The sequence below is a fragment of the Bombina bombina genome, chromosome 4, assembly GCF_027579735.1.
Source record: "Bombina bombina isolate aBomBom1 chromosome 4, aBomBom1.pri, whole genome shotgun sequence".
NCBI lineage: Eukaryota > Metazoa > Chordata > Amphibia > Anura > Bombinatoridae > Bombina > Bombina bombina.
Genome location: NC_069502.1, coordinates 883,031,136 through 883,049,444, shown reverse-complemented (window position 1 = coordinate 883,049,444; position 18,309 = coordinate 883,031,136). Strand labels below are relative to the sequence as shown.

The 18,309-nt window shown below is 38.1% G+C and overlaps 1 protein-coding gene across 1 annotated transcript in view; it reads right to left on the bottom strand.

The window, feature by feature from the left end:
- The window catches only part of LOC128657433 (sulfotransferase 6B1-like), a 73,564-nt gene extending 55,591 nt beyond the window's left edge, over positions 1-17,973 (bottom strand). The window contains exons 1-2 of the mRNA XM_053711785.1: positions 17,756-17,973; positions 2,996-3,105 (exon numbers count right to left, since the gene is read on the bottom strand). Of these exons, the coding sequence (XP_053567760.1) occupies positions 2,996-3,105; positions 17,756-17,963 (318 nt within the window). The 5' untranslated portion in view covers positions 17,964-17,973. The remainder of the gene's footprint in view (positions 1-2,995; positions 3,106-17,755) is intronic.
- Positions 17,974-18,309: the final 336 nt, after the last annotated feature.

Here is an 18,309-nt window from a genome sequence, read left to right as displayed (position 1 = left end):
GTTACTTGCGGGCTGGGTGTGTTTTCTGTTGGATGCCTATGTTCTATTTTAAGGCGGTGGTGGATCGCTTCTTTACTGCACCAGTCCACTACTGTTCACATAGTTCCCATTGATCGCAATAGAAAGGCACTTTCCAGTGCCATTTTTTCTAACACCCCACTCCTACCAACTTTAACCCCAAATACCAAATACTGCCTAGTGCTGTACTTTTTAAAAAATAAAGATGCTGCCAACGATTAGTATAACTTGAGCTAATAAGCTCAACTTTACGTTCACTTTAAGTACGCTGGAGGGAACATCATAATTTGGAGCTGCTTTGAGCCTGGACCACTTGCCACCATCAAGGGAAAAATGGATTCTCAAGATTATCAAGATATCCTAGAGGATAATATCAGGGTGGCTGTGTGCCAGCTGAAGCTTAGTAGAAGCTGGGTGATGCAGCAGGACAATTATCCTATACATTGAAGTAAATCCACTACAGAATCAACTTAGAGAGACCAGACCTTAACCCCATAGAGATGATGTGTAATAACCTTAAGAGCGCTGCTCACACCAAACATCCTAAGAATTTGGCTAAGCTGAAGCAGTTCTGTAAGAAAGAGTGGACCAAAACTCCACCTAAACGTTGTACAAGTTTAATCTGCAGCTACTGGAAACACTTGCTTGAGGTTATTGCTGTCAAAGAAGGATCAACTAGCTATTAAATCCAAGTGTTCACTTACTTTTTTCCACAACACTGTGAATGTTTAATGGGATGTGTTCAATAAAGACATGAAATACAATATTTGTTTTGTTTTTTAGCTAATTCCAAAGGGTTCACATATCTTAAAGCCCTTTGCAGTCCTTTTTTAGTTCAACCCCCTTATACTATCTATCATAATCATTTTTAGCAGACTGTTAGTGTTATATTAGTGTAACTGTACTTTTCCATGTATTTATATTCAACCAGATTACGAGTTCGGCGTTATGAGTGAAAAAGCATTGTTATGGCCCATGACGATACTTTTTCCCTAACGCTGCTATTACGATTCTTGTAGGTATAGGTGTACCGCACAATTTTTTGGCCATCATGAAACGTCAGTACCGCACTTTTAAAAAAGTCCTTTTTCAATGGGACTTCCATAGCGCCGGTATTACAAGTTTTGCTGTGAGGCCCAAAAGTGAGCGGTACAGCCTAGAATGACAAGATCCGTACCGCAATCTAAAGTCAGTAGTTTTCATGAGTTTTACGTTACAAAGCTGTAGCATACAACTCATAACTAAAGTGTTACAAAGTACACTAACACCCATAAACTACCTATTAACCCCTAAACCGAGGCCCTCCCGCATCGCAAACACTATAATAAAAATTATTAACCCCTAATCTGCCACTCCCGACATCGCCACCACTTAAAAAATGCATTAACCCCTATCCTGCCGCTCCCTGACATTGTCGCCACTAAAATAAAAATATTAACCCCCTAAACCGCCGCTCTCCCGCACCAAAAACACAGTCCAGTCATCGTGACGTCAGAGGGGGTGTGTACCTTGCGTCAAGATCACTGGGGTAAGCCATTACAGCCACACTGAGAGGCCGAATTATCAAAGGTCTTGCGGACCTGATCTGACAGTGCGGATCAGGTCCGCAAGACCTCGCTGAATGCGGAGAGCAATACGCTCTCCGTATTCAGCATTGCACCAGCAGCTTACAAGAGCTGCTGGTGCAACGCTGCCCCCTGCAGACTCGCAGCCAATGGGCCGCCAGCAGGGAGGTGTCAATCAACTTGATCGTACTCGATCGGGTTGAATTCCGGCGATCTCTGTCCGCCTGCTCAGACCGCTGCTTCATAACTGGTGTTTCTGGTGAGTCTGAAGACTCGGCAGAAACACGGGCCCACAAGCTCCATACGGAGCTTGATAAATGGGCCTCTGAATGTGAATGTCAGAGCGCTCCCCTGGAGTTTATTTATATATATATATATATATATATATATATATATATAGTATCTGTATATGTAATGTAGATATATATTTAAACAAATACATATATATATATATATATATATTTATATATATTTAAGAATACATAGAACATATTCTTCTATGTGAAGAACTTTGGAATGTGAAATATTCATAATTCATCTTGGGTTAGCGCTCTTGAATAAATGCGGTCAAGTTAGCTACGAGTATGAGTCTTTTTTTTTTTTTTTTGCAGTCTATGGGAGAATACCTTAAAGGGCCATGATACCCAAATGTTGAAATACTTGAAAGTGATGCAGCATAGCTGTAAAAAGCTGACTATAAAATATCACCTGAACATCTCTATGTAAAAAAGAAAGATATTTTACCTCAAAAGTTCCACAGTAGCCACATCCCATTGTAAAGGACTTCTAAGCAGCAAATCAGTATGTCTGTCCCGGGACAGCTTAGGGAGTGAGCTTCGTGAACACTTATCTTATTTCCCTATTCAGTTTAAGGAAGTTTACTATGAAATCTCATGAGAGTTAAGTCAAATCTCATGAGATCACAGTAAAAGAGTTCATGACCTCAACACTGTTGATGCTGATTGGCTGCTGTTCATTTCTTCATTTTTCATTTTTTTTTTTCTGCAGCTGGGCAGAAGCTGAGTATAACTTTTTACACAGAACTTACTCTGCTGAGCTGAGGAAGTTGTGAGGTAAAATATCTTCCCTTTTTACATAGAGTTGCTCAGGTGATATTTTCCTGTCAGCTTTTTACAGTTATACTGCATCAGTTTCAAGTGATTTAGCATATGAGTATTATGTCACTTTAATGCGGTTGCAATATTCAAAGTTCAACTTTTTGTGTGCGTCAGGTTTTCATTTGCGTGCTAACCTTTTACTTTCAACTTGTAATACAAGCGCAACCTGACGCACGCAAAGTTAATCTGCAAGCAGGAACGCAAAATAGCGCTCCACTCTTATTCTAGCCCTAAATAAATAAAGTGATTTTCTGGTTCACACACTGTATTCATAATTCCTTACCCAACACAAACCTCAAATTTGTCTGGAGCTCCTACTTCTATCAATGGAATCGTTGGTGGCATGTCTTTATAGTAAACACATTTTACCATGTCGCCTAATAGTTGCAAAGTCCAATTACTTCCTAGGGAAATTGAAATGAGAACATTAATTCAACAATTTTATATTAATGTACAGAATATAAGAAGCTGGCATTAATGGTTATATTTGCATTTTTTATTTTTTAGATTGGTTTGGATTTTATTTATATATTTATTTATTAATTTTAATTATCTTTATTGAAGGTCAAAAACACTTTACAATATTAGGTTATAACCATAGTAATATACTATATTTTACAGACAGATAAAATAAAATATAGGAAACAAAGTATGATTCAATGTTGTCCCTGGGACCTTGGCTGACGCATGACGTACCCAGATTGCTGGGTGAAGCCGCCAGAACCAAATTGCTACTCTTGACCACTCTATACTATTTAATATGGAAGATGTCTTTTTAAAGCTAAACCTCCTACTAACAGACTTTGAAAAGGAGATGCCTGTGTGGAAAAGCAATCATGAGAGTCAGAGGCCTATGGTATATTATATAGAGCTAGTAAGGGCTAATTTCATATTAAACCTATGTTCACATGAAGACATACCATCTCATCTCCCGACCGATACTATGAGGGATGCGGCCGACCCTTGTGAGTGAATTGTGATTCAACTAGGAGACTGCACAAGTGATCTGGTGGTGACCGAGAGACTTGTTTGCTCCTGTGAGATCAGGGGTGAAGGGCCTTAAACGCAAGACCAAGAATTGGCGACTACGTTTTCAGAACACTAAGTCTTTGTTCAGGCAACCTAGAGGGAATATGATGACACCACAGTTGAAGCCCAATATTAGGAGACTCACTGGAATTTATTTTTGTGACTGACCAGAACAGTTTTCTGTTCTACTGGGACATGAGCTTTGGAGAGCTGGTGTGGGGTAGGTCTGCCCTATTCATATAGCAGAGTTTTAGAACTGCACTTGGTGCCTCAATAATAGAGGGAATCTTTTATGAAGACCTAGATGTCTGAGATTATTAGTTTTCAGTTTCATGAATAACTGCCATACCCCAGTACTAGTGTATTTGAGATAGACAAGATGGTCTTATATTATATCTATAAATTTCTTTTAATAATGTTTGAACTTTATATTTATTTGTGAGATAACTCTATATTTCTACTGCCTCTCATTCTCCCGTTTTTGCTGTGTATATAAGTATTCACCTTCTCACTTGTAAATTAATACGCACAAAGTGTAACTAATATATATCATTGATTTATGACATTATTTTAAACAGTAAAACAAATGAGAATGGTACTCTTAACCTAATTTTTCATAGTACGGCCTTTGGAGACAATAACTGCAATCAAGTGCTTTCTGTAGCTCTGAATAAGATGTCTACACTTTTTGACTTGTATTTTGTCCCACTCTTCTTGAGCAAACTGCTCCAGGTTTTCTCAGGTTTGATGGGTGCCTTTTCCAAACTGCAAGTTTCAGCTCTTTCCACAGATATTCAATGGAATTCAGATCTAGACTCACAGAAGGCCACTTTGGAACGATCCAATGTTTTCTTCTCATCCATTTTTGGGCAGTGTTAATTTTGACGGCAAATTTCGATTTAGTCTTTTGACTAAAATACCATTTTAGTTTTAGTCGTATTTTAGTCATTAGAATTTCTTTAGTTTTATACTCATTTTAGTCAACGAAATTAAGACTGTTGTTGGGTGCTTTTCGAGGTGTGTTTCGGGGTCATTATCCTGCTGGAGGACCCATGACCTGTAACTAAAACACAGATTTCTGCACTGGGCAGTACAATTCACACCAGAATGCCTTGATAGTCTTCTGATTTCATTGTGCCCTGCACAGATTCTAGGTACCCAGTGCCAGAGGCAGCAAAGCAACTCCAGAACATCACCGAGGATCCTCCATGGTTCAGGGATGTGTTCTTTTCTTTGAAAGCTTTTTTTTTTCTTCTATAAACATGGAGTTGTTGTGATTTGCCAAAAAGCTCTAGTTCTGTTTCAGCTGTCCATAGAACATACTTCCAGAGGACTGTCGCTTGTCAATATGCAATTTGGCAAACTCCTGTCTGTCTTTTTTGAGTTTCTGTCTTAAAATGCAAGCGTACCAATACTTCCTGTACAGATACAAATCCCCAAATCTGGAACTCCAAAGTACAGACTTTTTTTTATTGATTTTTAAAAAAAAAAAAAAAAAAAACTATTTTTCCCTGCCAGTAAGTCACAATCCTCTCTCCCTGCGTCTTTGGTTTGTTTTTTTGTTTCTAAAATGCAAATAAAGGCAGCTACAGGGCTAACCATGTAGCAGAGGGGTATTTGACCCCAAGGAAAGGCCAAGTGAAAAGGGTCAGGCTGGGTTAAGGGGTGGAGCCCGGGAGAGGGCTTAAAGGGGCTGGAGTACCGTAAAGATACATAGGGGATAAATAACAGAAAGGAGGAGATCATTAAAAATAAATAAATAAAAAATAATATAAAAAAAATATTCACTTGGGGATATGAGGGGGTAAGGGGCTGGTTATCCTGGGTGTGATCCCAGCTGTGGGCCATAGTGCAAAAATTATACTAGTAACTTATACACAAAAGGTGGGGCTGCTCATAGGGTGGCTGGGTTGATGAATTTAGAGGATAGGCTTAAGTTACGATGCACTATGATAAACAATTTGCTATTATATGGTAATATTATGATAATACAATATGCTATTATATGGGTTCCTAACAAAATAATTTTCCTTGTTAGCTATTAATGTGTCACAGGTGCACCCTTTTAATTTTTTTTCTTTCATTATTACAGTGTTGGAATCAGCCAATCAGATTCAATTTCAATCCGATTGGCTGATCCAATCAGCCAATCAGATTGAGCTTGCATTCTATTGGCTGATCGGAACAGAATAGAATCCTATCAGCCAATCGGAATTCGAGGGACGCCATCTTGGATGACGTCCCTTAAAGGAACCGTCATTCGTCGGGAAGTCGTCGGCCAGGATGGATGTTCCGCGTCGTCAGAATGAAGATAGAGCCGGAAGAAAGAAGATTGAAGATGCCGCTTGATAGAAGACTTCAGCCGGATGATGGACCTCTTCAGCCCCCGCTTGGATCAAGACTTCAGCCGGATGGTGGAACTCTTCAGCCCCCACTTGGATCAAGACTTCAGCTGGATGATGGACCTCTTCAGCCCCCGCTTGGGTTTGGATGAAGACTTCGGACCCTCTTCTGGACGGATCGGTGATACCCGGTGTGGTGAAGACAAGGTAGGGAGATCTTCAGGGGCTTAGTGTTAGGTTTATTTAAGGGGGGTTTGGGTTAGATTAGGGGTATGTGGTGGTGGGTTGGGGTTGGTTATTGTTTGTTTGTTTTTTACAGGCAAAAGAGCAGAATTCTTTGGGGAATGCCCCGCAAAAGGCCCTTTTAAGGGCTGGTAAGGTAAAAGAGCTTTTCAATTTTTATTTTAGAATAGGGTAGGGCATTTTTTTATTTTGGGGGGCTTTGTTATTTTATTAGGGGGCTTAGAGTAGGTGTAATTAGCTTAAAATTGTTGTAATATTTTTATAATGTTTGTAAATTATTTTTTTATTTTTTGTAACTTAGTTCTTTTTTTATTTTTTCTTTAGTTAGTTTATTTAATTGTATTTATTTGTAGGTATTTTATTTAATTAATTTATTGATAGTGTAGTGTTAGGTTTAATTGTAGATACTTGTAGGTATTTTATTTAATTAATTTATTGATAGTGTAGTGTTAGGTTTAATTGTAACTTAGGTTAGGATTTATTTTACAGGTAATTTTGTAATTATTTTAACTAGGTAGATATTAAATAGTTATTAACTATTTAATAGCTATTGTACCTGGTTAAAATAAATACAAAGTTGCCTGTAAAATAAATATTAATCCTAAAATAGCTACAATATAATTATTATTTATATTGTAGCTATATTAGGGTTTATTTTACAGGTAAGTATTTAGCTTTAAATAGGAATAATTTATTTAATAAGAAATAATTTATTTTGTTAGATAAAAATTATATTTAACTTAGGGGGGTGTTAGGGTTAGGGTTAGACTTAGCTTTAGGGGTTAATACATTTATTAGAGTAGCGGCGAGGTCCGGTCGGCAGATTAGGGGTTAATACTTGAAGTTAGGTGTCGGTGATGTTAGGGAGGGCAGATTAGGGGTTAATACTATTTATTATAGGGTTTTTGAGGCGGGAGTGAGGCGGATTAGGGGTTAATAACTTTATTATAGTAGCGGTGAGGTCCGGGCGGCAGATTAGGGGTTAATAATTGTAGGTAGGTGGCGGCGATGTTGGGGGCGGCAGATTAGGGGTTAATAATTATAATATAGGGGTCGGCGGTGTTAGGGGCAGCAGATTAGGGGTACATAGGGATAATGTAGGTTGCGGCGGTGTGCTGTCGGCAGATTAGGGGTTAAAACATTTTATTAGAGTGGCGGCGATGTGGGGGGACCTCGGTTTAGGGGTACATAGGTAGTTTATGGGTGTTAGTGGACTTTAGAGCACAGTAGTTAAGAGCTTTATGAACCGGCGTTAGCCCAGAAAGCTCTTAACTCCTGGCTTTTCTCTGCGGCTAGAGTCTTGTCGTTAGATTTCTAACGCTCACTTCAGCCAAGTCTCTAAATACCAGCGTTAGAAAGATCCCATTGAAAAGATAGGATACGCAAATGACGTAGGGGGATCTGCGGTATGGAAAAGTCGCGGCTGCAAAGTGAGCGTTACACCTTTACCTACACGACTCTAAATACCAGCGGTAGCACAAAACCAGCGTTAGGAGCCCCTAACGCTGGTTTTGACGGCTAACGCAGAACTCTAAATCTAGGCGTTAGGGTTTATTTTTATTTCACAGGCAAGTTTGTATTTATTTTAACTAGGTAGACTAGTTACTAAATAGTTATTAACTATTTACTAACTACCTAGCTAAAATAAATACAAATTTTCCTGTAATATAAAACCTAACCTGAGTTACACTAACACCTAACCTTACACTACAATTAAATAAATTACCTAAATTAAATACAATTACCTAAATTACAAAAACCCCCACTAAATTACACAAAATAAAAAAAGACATTATCAGATATTTAAACCAATTGCACCTAATCTAATAGTCCTATCAAAATAAAAAAGCCCCCCCAAAATAAAAAAAAACCCTAGCCTAAACTAAACTACCAATAGCCCTTAAAAGGGCCTTTTGCGGGGCATTGCCCCAAAGAAATCAGCTCTTTTACCTGTAAAAAAAAATACAAACACCCTCCAACAGTAAAACCCACCACCCACACAACCAAACTCCCCAAATAAAAACCTAACTAAAAAAACCTAAGCTCCCCATTTCCCTGAAAAGGGCATTTGGATGGGCATTGCCCTTAAAGGGCATTTAGCTCTATTGCTGCCCAAACTCTAATCTAAAACTAAAACCCACCCAATAAACCCTTAAAAAACCTAACACTAACCCCTGAAGATCCACTTACAGTTTTGAAGATCGGACATCCATCCTCAACGAAGCCGGGAGAAGTCCTAAGCGAAGAGGCAAGAAGTCCTCAACAAAGCGGGGAGAAGTCTTTTATTTTGTGTAATTTAGTTTTTGTCTTTTTGTAATTTAGGTAATTGTATTTAATTTATGTAATTTATTTAATTGTAGTGTAAGGTTAGGTGTTAGTGTAAGACAGGTTAGGTTTTATTTTACAGGTAAATTTGTATTTATTTTAGCTAGGTAGCTGGTAAAATGTTAATAACTATTTAGTAACTATTCTGCCTAGTTAAAATAAGGTAAATATTTAGTTTTAAATAGGAATTATTTAGGTAATGATAGCAATTTTTATTTAGATTTATTTGAATTATATTTAAGTTAGGGGGTGTTAGGGTTAGGGTTAGACTTAGGTTTAGGGGTTAATAAATTTAGTATAGTGGCGGCGTTGGGGCGGCAGATTAAGGGTTAATAAATGTAGGTAGGTGGTGATGTTAGGGGCAGCAGATTAAGGGTTAATAATATTTAACTAGGGTTTGGGATGCGGGAGTGCAGCGGTTTAGGGGTTAATATGTCTATTATAGTGGCGGCTATGTTGGTGCTGCAGATTAGGGGTTAATAAGTGTAGGTAGGTTGTGGCGACATTGGGGGCGGGAGATTAGGGGTTAATAAATATAATGTAGGTGTCAGCGATGTTGGGGGCAGCAGATAAGGGGTTAATAAGTATAATGTAGGTGTCGGTGACGGCAGATTAGGGGTTAATAAGTATAAGATTTGGGGTGTTTAGACTTAGGGTTCATGTTAGGGTGTTAGGTGTAAACATAAATTTAGTTTCCCCGTAGGAATCAATGGGGCTGCGTTACGGAGCTTTACGCTGCTTTATTGCAGGTGTTAGGCTTTTTTTCAGCCGGCTCTCCCCATTGATGTCTATGGGGAAATCGTGCACGAGCACGTACAACCAGCTCACCGCTGACTTAAAGGGACACTGAACTCAAATTTTTTCTTTCGTGATTCAGATAGAACATGGAATTTTAAGCAACTTTCTAATTTACTGTTCTTTATTCTCTTGGTATGTTTATTTGAAAAGCAAAAATGTAAGTTTAGATGCAGGCCCATTTTTGGTGAACAACCTGGGTTGTCCTTGCTGATTGGACAGCACCAATAAACAAGTGCTGTCCATGGTTCTGAACTAAACATTTGCTGGCTCCTTAGCTAAGATGAATTATTTTTCAAATAAAGATAGCAAGAGAACGAAGAAAAATGGATGATAGGAGTAAAGTGGAAAGTTGCTTAAAATTGCATGCTCTATCTGAATCATGAAAGAAAAAATTTGGGTTCAGTGTCCCTTTAAGCAGCGCTGGTATTGGAGTGCGGTATGGAGCACAATTTTGCTCTACGCTCACTTCTTGCCTAATAATGCCGGGTTTAGGAAAACCTGTAATACCAGCGCTGTAGGTAAGTGAGCGGAGACAATAACATGCAAGTTAGCACCGCACCGCTCATAACGCAAAACTCGTAATCTAGCCGTGTATGAGGTCCAATAGTGGCCTCCTGAGCTCATTGGAGTTCATTGGAATGTTTACAGTTTGAATGGCATGGTTTTTACCTGTTGTACAATTCAGATTGACAGCAGTTAAACCTCTTTAAAGGGACAGTCTACACCAGAACTTTTATTGCTTAAAAAGATCCCTTTATTACCCATTCCCCAGTTTTGCAGAACCATCACAGTTATAATAATATATGTTTTACCTCTGTTATTACCTTGTACCTAAGCCTCTGCAGACTGCCCCCTTATCTCAGTGCTTTTGACAGACATGCAGTTTAGCCAATCAGTGCAGTATCCTAAATAACTCCACGGGAGTGAGCACAATGTTGTTTATATGACACACATGAACTAATGCTGTCTAACTGTGCAAAACTTTTAAAATGCTCTGAGCTATGAGTAATTGCATGCCCTATCTGAATCATCAAAGTTTAATTTTGACTAGACTGTCCCTTTAACTCTTCAATAATGTGTAACATATCAAGTATGTTAGATGCTGTAATGTAATTATGCTCTGCTGTAATAGACCCTTTATATGCCAAGATTAAAACCTCAATACAAACATATATATAAAAAATAATAGTATGTTATGTTTGTTAATAAATAATGCTGTGGCCTTTATAACCAATGTATTCTTATGTGTGGGGGGTAATAGTGTATATTTTATTTATTTAAAACAACAACTATTACCTTTCTGATTGCATCACTGAACTATCATTACAATAGTATTAAACATGATATAAAACGACGTTTAGGTTACATATATAAGCTGTATTGTAACATGTAAATATTGCCTTAAAGGGATACTAAACCCATATATTTTCTTTCATGATTCTGATAGAGAATGCAATTTTAAGCAACTTTCTAATTTACTCTAATTTTTAATCTAATTTTCTCTTGTTATATTTATCTGAAAAAGCAGGAATGAAAGCTTTGTAGCCAGCCCATTTTTGGTTTAGCACCCTGGATAGTGCTTGAAGATTGGTGGCTACATTTAGCCCTCCAATCAGCCAGCGCAACCCAGGAGCTGAATATAAAATGGGCTGGCACCAAAGCTTTCATTCCTGGTTTTTCAAATAAAGATTCCAAAGGAACAAAGAAAAATTGATAATAGGAGTAAATTAGAAAATTGCTTAAAATTGCCTGCTCTATCTGAATAATGGAAGAAACAAATTGGGTTCAGTATGCCTTTAATGACATAAGATATCATTGTTTACAACTGGTCCCATTCCCTCTCCAAACTGTCTTGTTTTACAGATGCAAATATTAAAACATGCAAAGTATCCTGAAATCCAAATCTTTTCCTGTCCGAAGCATTTTCGATAAAGGTTTTTGTACCTGTAGATTATATTTTAAATATTTCCATAAATGTTGGTTTTATTTTTTAATCTGTATACATTGGGCTAGATTATAAATGGAGTGTTAATTTATCACGCGCCAACGGGCAAATTCACCCGTTTACCGTTGTACAATAAATAACCAGCCATTACGATTGGCTAGTTAATGCTACTGCTGTCACGCTGCGACGCACTAGCCGTTGCTAGGGACGCGGCACCTCCTTCCCTGCTCGTTGTCAGGGGCTGTGTCGGCTCCTGTTGCGTGCGGCGCTGAAGTCATCGCCACAAGCTCTCCACTCTGATGCCGGTTGGGATCCTGTGGCACGAACCCTGCATCTATGTAAGTTGCCATTCAGTAATATATCACTGCCCAAGGATAGGTGTTACTTTGTGTGCTCCTGGGTGTGATAGATTGTTGATTACTGGATTGATATTCTGTTGCTGACTTCTGTTTATCTGACCACTCTGCCTGTTAACCCCTAAACTACTGGATTGATATACTGCTGCTGAACTCTCCTTGTCTGACCACTCTGCCTGTTAACCCCTAAACTACTGGATTGATATACTGCTGCTGAACTCTGCTTGTCTGACCACTCTGCCTGTTAACCCCTAAATTACTGGATTGATATACTGCTGCTGAACTCTCCTTGTCTGACCACTCTGCCTGTTAACCCCTAAACTGCTAGATTGATATACTGCTGCTGAACTCTGCTTGTCTGACCACTCTCTCTGTTAACCCCTAAACTACTGGATTGATATACTGCTGGTGAACTCTGCTTGTCTGACCACTCTGCTTGATTAACTCTTATTGTTCTGGATTGTCTCTGTGTTGCCAAACCTGCCTGTCTGACCATTCTAGTGGTTCACCTTTGGACTGCTTTACCGTTGCCAAACCTTTGCCTGCCTGACCCTTCTTGTGGTTTACCACTGAACTGCCGTTCTCTAATTCCCTGCCTGTTGCCCCTGAAGACTATCCTATCCTGCCTGTGGTGAGTGCGGCTTACCTCATCTTGCGAACTTTCTCTGCTCTGGGACATTCCCTATCATTCCAGCTTGACCCCGGGATAAGAAGACTACTGGCCAAGTTCAGTATGGTAGTGGAATATCCCACGAGCATTACAACCGCAAGCTTGCTAACCTGAGATAAATTTTAAAAATGTGCCCAATTGCCCTCAAATTTAAGTGTATTGTTGCTTCGTATTTAAAAAAAAAATGTCGCTTTTTAAAAAAAATAAAAAATAACTGCACAAAGCAGTTTTTAGGGCATAAAATGGCTCTGAAATGTGCCTTTACATTGTGGTCTATGGGGACTGTATTTTCTCTGTAAATATATATGTATATGCTTATATACATATATATTTATGTGATAACTAGGCGATAAGCCTACCCAGACGGCAGTCTATTTAAAAAAAACAAAAAAACTACCAACCTCAAAGCACAAATTACACAAACTAAAAAATGTAAAAGTACAGAAAAAAATAAACAAAGCTATCCAAAATAAAAAATGTAAACCTAAACTAATACCCCTATAAAAATCCCCTCAAAAATAAAATAACCCCCTAATCTAATACTAAACTACCAATAGCCCTTAAAAGGGCTTTTGTAGGGCATTGCCCTCAGTCATACGGAACAAAGACGGCACGGAGCGGAGGTGCGAAGCTGTCTTCCCCGATGCGTGGATCCTCAGCGGAGGGCCTTCAATGGTGGCTGCGGCGGCGTGGAGGCTCCTCTTCATCCGATGTCCATCGTACACTAAAGATTGAATGCAAGTTACTGCATTCAATTTGGGGTACCTTGCATTCCTATTGACTGAAATTTTGAAATCAGCCAATAGGATTAGAGCTACTGAAATTCTATTGGATGTTCAAATCAGCCAATAAGATTTCAGTAGCTCTCATAAATATGGGGTACCTTGCATTCAATTTTCAGTGTGCAACGGACGATTGCATGAATAGGAGCCTTCACGCCGCTGAGGACCCCCACCGTTGAAGACCACTGCTGAGGACCTGTCAGGGTTTTTACCCTGCTTTGTTTGCCATGTGCTGCTGGCAGACATTTTACTCACCTCTCTTGGTGACTCTGGTGCATAGTGTGTGATGCTGCTCATTTCCTGCACACCCTTTTATGGCCAGACTGGTGTACATCATCCGTGTGAGACAGGTTGCAGTCTCAGAATTGTGATGTCATCACTTATTATTTAAAGTGCCTCTGTTCAGTATGCTTTGCCCTTGCGTTGTCTCAGACCTGTTTGTGAGTTCCAGTGTATTACCTGGCTGTCTGACACCCCTCCTGGTTCCTGATCCCTGGCTTGTTCCTGACTCTGCTGTTCTCCTTGTTCCTGATTCTGGCTTGTCTGACTACTCACTTTGGCTCCTGACTCGGCTCGTCTGACTATTCGCTTTGGCTCCTGACTCGGCTCGTCTGACTACCAGCTCTGGTTTTGATTCCTGGCTTGTTATTTGACTTGTGGACTTTTTATTATTTTTTGCTATAAAGGTGTGATTATTTTTGCACTTCTCGTCTCAGTCTGATTCCTGGCACCCTGATAGGACCGCCGCTGAGGATCCGTGCATAGGGGAAGCCACCTCCGCACCTCCACTCCGTGCCGCCTTTGCTCCGGATGAAGATAATAGATGATGGAGCCTCCTAGAAGAAGACCTTCTCCGCCAGACATCAGGAATGGTGAGTACCTATTTGGGCTTAGTTTTAGGATTTTTTTTTATTTTTATGTTTAGTTTTTTAATGGGCTGTAAAATAGCTGATTGCTCTTTTAAGGGCAGTAAAAGCGCTAAATGCCCTTTTAAAGGCAATGCCCATACAAATTCCCCTTTAGGGGCAATGGGTAGTTTAGGTTTTATTAGTGTTAGGTTTTTTTATTTTGGGGGGTTTGGTGGGTGGGTTTTTTTACCGTTAGGGGGGACTTAGTATTTTTTAAATGTAAAAGAGCTGTTTAACTTAGGGCAATGCCCTATAAAAGGCCCTTTTAAGGGCTATTGGTAGTTTAGTTTAGGGGGTGTTTTTATTTTGGGGGGGGCTTTTTTATTTTCATAGGGATTAGGTTGAATTTTTTTAAATTTTTATCATTTTGTTTATTTTTTCTGTAATTTTAGAGTTTATTATTTTTTTTAATTTTAGATTATTTTTTGTAATTTAATGTTAGTTTTTATTATTTTAATTGTAACTTAGTATTGGGGTTAATTTAGGGGGTGTTAGGTTAGGAAGCTTAGTAATTAAAATAGTTATTTGCAATGTGGGGGGTTGGCGGTTTAGGAATTAATAAGTTAATTAGGTTTATTGTGATGTGGGAGTTTGGCGGCTCAGGGGTTAATAGGTTAATTAGGTATATTGTGATGTGGGGGTTGGCGGTTTAGGGGTTAATATTTTAATTATGTTATTTACAGATTAGGGGTTAATTACTTTATTATTTTGCAATGTGGGGGTTTGGGTGTTTGTTAATACTTTGTGCAGGAGGTTAGGGTTTTTTTATATACTTTATGCAGGCGGTTAGGTCTTTTTGTTATTTCGTACGGCCAGTTAGGTGTATTTTATTTCTTGCAGGCGGTTACGTGTTTTTTTGTTATTTCCTGCGGGCGGTTGCGTGTTTTTTGTTCTTGTTTTTTTTAAGGCTTTGGGATTGCCTACACTGCATCCAGGTGGATTATTTTGGCTGCGCCCGCAGCCAGCATTCCTTTGAGGATGCGTGCGCAAGTGGCGACGGATTCATTACAAACGTGATTATAGTATAGATATGTGTATATACACATATAAACACATTAATATACTGTATATGTATATAATCATACACATATATATTTAAAATTTGCTGCCCATTGCTATGCAACTTAACCCTTTTGCGCTAGGTTCTGTGCAGTGTTTTACGGCATCACAACAAACTTCCCATTGTAGCCTATGGAAGCGAGCTCTCGTGAGCGCAAAAAATCCATGCAATGCTACTTGAGGTTGCGTTCGCATTGCGCTTAACTTTTAATACCAGTGCACATTTGCATGCGCTGGTATTACTGAGTGGAGCGCAAATATCTCACTCGCAAAAGCACAATTTTGTGACTCCACTTGTAAACTTGATTTTTGTGTCTTATAATATAATGTAACTGCTTCCTCTTCAAACTACCAATCCCATATTTGAACTCACAGTGATACCTGTTTTCCACCGGTCTTGCTTGTTAGTAGTATGTACAAGCGTTCCGGATTGGCAGTTTATTTGGATTGGATACTGCGCTCCCGAAGGTCACACAGTGAGTTGTGAATTAATCTGGGACCGGCTATTACTTGCTGCATTGTAATAGTTTATTATTGTTATGTACATGAATAACTACTCCTAATTGTTCTTGCTAATCAAAGATTAGCCCCAAAATAGTATGCAGATATATATGTTAAAGTTGTATTAGTTGTTTAAATATTGAAAAAAATAAGTGTAAAGTTTTATGGCCATAAAGCAGTGTTCATCACCCTGTTGTAACCTAGGTTTCTTTATCTGATGAGGCCAGTTAGGGACAGTTCTAAATAGGACACTAAAGTGTGTAACCAATTAGTGTGAGGAATATAGCAGTGGACTCTGCACTTACACTTTTAGCAGGAATTGGAAAAACCATAATTTTCAGAATTAAGTTACAAGAAAAGTATGTTATTTTTTTTTTTTACATACAAACTACTTAACAGATAAAGGGGCAGTAAAGTAAAAAAAAAAAAAAAGATTCATGATAGATCATGCAATTTTAAACTTCCCAATTTACTTTTATAATCATATTTGCTTTGTGGTGCTTGTATCCTTTGTTGAAGCAGCAATGCATTACTGGGAGGTAGTTTCTGATGGGTGGCTGCACATATAAGCTTCTTGCCATTGGCTTATGCAATGTGTTCAGCTAGCTCCCAGTAGTGCTTTGTTGATCTGATAATAGAAGTAAAATAGAAAGTTGCTTTAAGCTGTGTGCTCTATCTGAATCATCAATTTTTGGGTTTCATGTCCCTTTAAGCACTGCTTTTCAAATAGTTATGCAAACAAAATACATTTAATACTGACATTTTGTTATTAAAGTTTTGCTGTTCATGGGACACACCCTTTGATTATTGTTCATGTAATTATTTTACTGTAAATTCAGAGCAGCTATAAAGGAGCTTAAAGGGACATAAAACACAATTTTCTTTCATGATTTAGAGAACAAACCATTTTCCAATTTACTTATATTATCAATTTTCTTAGTTTTTTTGTTATCCTTTGTTGAAAATCAGGAAGGTAAGTTCAGCAGTGCGCGTCTATATGGCAGCAGTTTTGCAACAGTGCTATACATTAGCAAGAGCACTAGATGGCAGCACTATTTCCTGTCATGTAGTTCTCCAGATGACTACCTAGGTATCTCTTCAACACAGAATATCATAGGAACAAAGCAAATTTGATCATAGAAAAAAAAATTGGAAACTTTTTTAAAATGTTATCCTCTGTCTGAATCTCAAAAGAAACATTTTGTGTCTCATATCCCCTTAAGGTTAAACTACCAGAAAAAAAAAAAAAAACATTTATTCAGCAAAGGGACCTCTGTTTCAAGAAATAAAGCTCTGTAATATATTTTGAAACATTGTTTTTTTATTTTAGACAGAACAGATACATTAATTGACTAATATTTCCTTTTAATGTCATCCTATTTACCAATTTCTCATATGTCAAATCTTTTACAACGGTTCAATTTACACCGGTTCAGAATAACAACCTTTTCCCCCAGTCATGTGACTGCTATTGAAAAGCATTGAGAAGCAGTGCATTTATTAAAATAGCCAGTAGGTGGAGCTGTCCGCTTGTGTTGCAAAGCCAAGCAAGCTGAAATTAATCAGTTTAACCAGACCTGAGCTATCGAGCAGATTTCAAAGGAACAAGATCTTCCTGTCTATAAATCAGTCCAGATTTGAATGCATAGAAAGAACTGTTTGCAGAAAAATGCAAGTGAAGTCTGTGTTGTGTGATTATTTTATTAGGTTTATAATGCTGTTTAGCAAATGTTTTTGTTCATTTAACTTAGTTTAATGATATATTCTGTGTTGTGTGATTATTTTATTAGGTTTATAATGCTGTTTAGCATTTAAAGTCTTCATTTCAAAGCTTTAAAAATAAATGTATTAGGTGTTACTTATGACAATTTTGAGAGGGGCCTGGAACCTATCTCTCTCACTTCCCATTGACTTACATTATAAACTGGGTTTCAATTTACAACGGTTTCGATTTACAACCATTCCTTCTGGAACCTAACCCCGGCATAAACTGAGGGCTACCTGTAATGGTTACACTCACTTTACAATAGAGATATCAATAAATAACCCAGCATGTATATCTTGAAAAAAAAAACATTTTCATGTCAGTTACTTACCACATTTTGGATAAGCTACCATCAGTAGATCATCCTCTCTGGCCTCAAAAGACGTCATTGCCTGAAATGTTGCCGGACTACATATTATTCTGGGGTATAGCAACCCATTGTAAGTGAAAAGCAATTTGTCATCTGGTAATTCTTTAGCTTCAATAAAAATTTTAAAAAATGTTATCACCTTTTGAAGAAAATTGCCTCTGTCTCCCATTCTTACCAGATAGACAGTGGAAATGATCTGAAATTGAAAACTTCTTGAGTTTTTCTTTTATGAAAAAATGGGAGGGGTTACATTGAGGGCTGTACAAGAACCTTAGACGTATATATGGTTTGTAAACCTTTTCATATAGCATGACAATGTTTAACCTTCTTAGACAAAAATGAAAGAGGGCGCATTAAGAAAGCTAGGCAAGTTTAAAGAATACAGTAATTATAAAATCACATAAAAATAGCATAAAAAATGGATTAACACCCAACAAACATAGGGATGTCTCCCTAAATCACTCGCATCCACACTCTCACACAAAAAAAAAAGCTTATACCGTCCAATTTAAAGC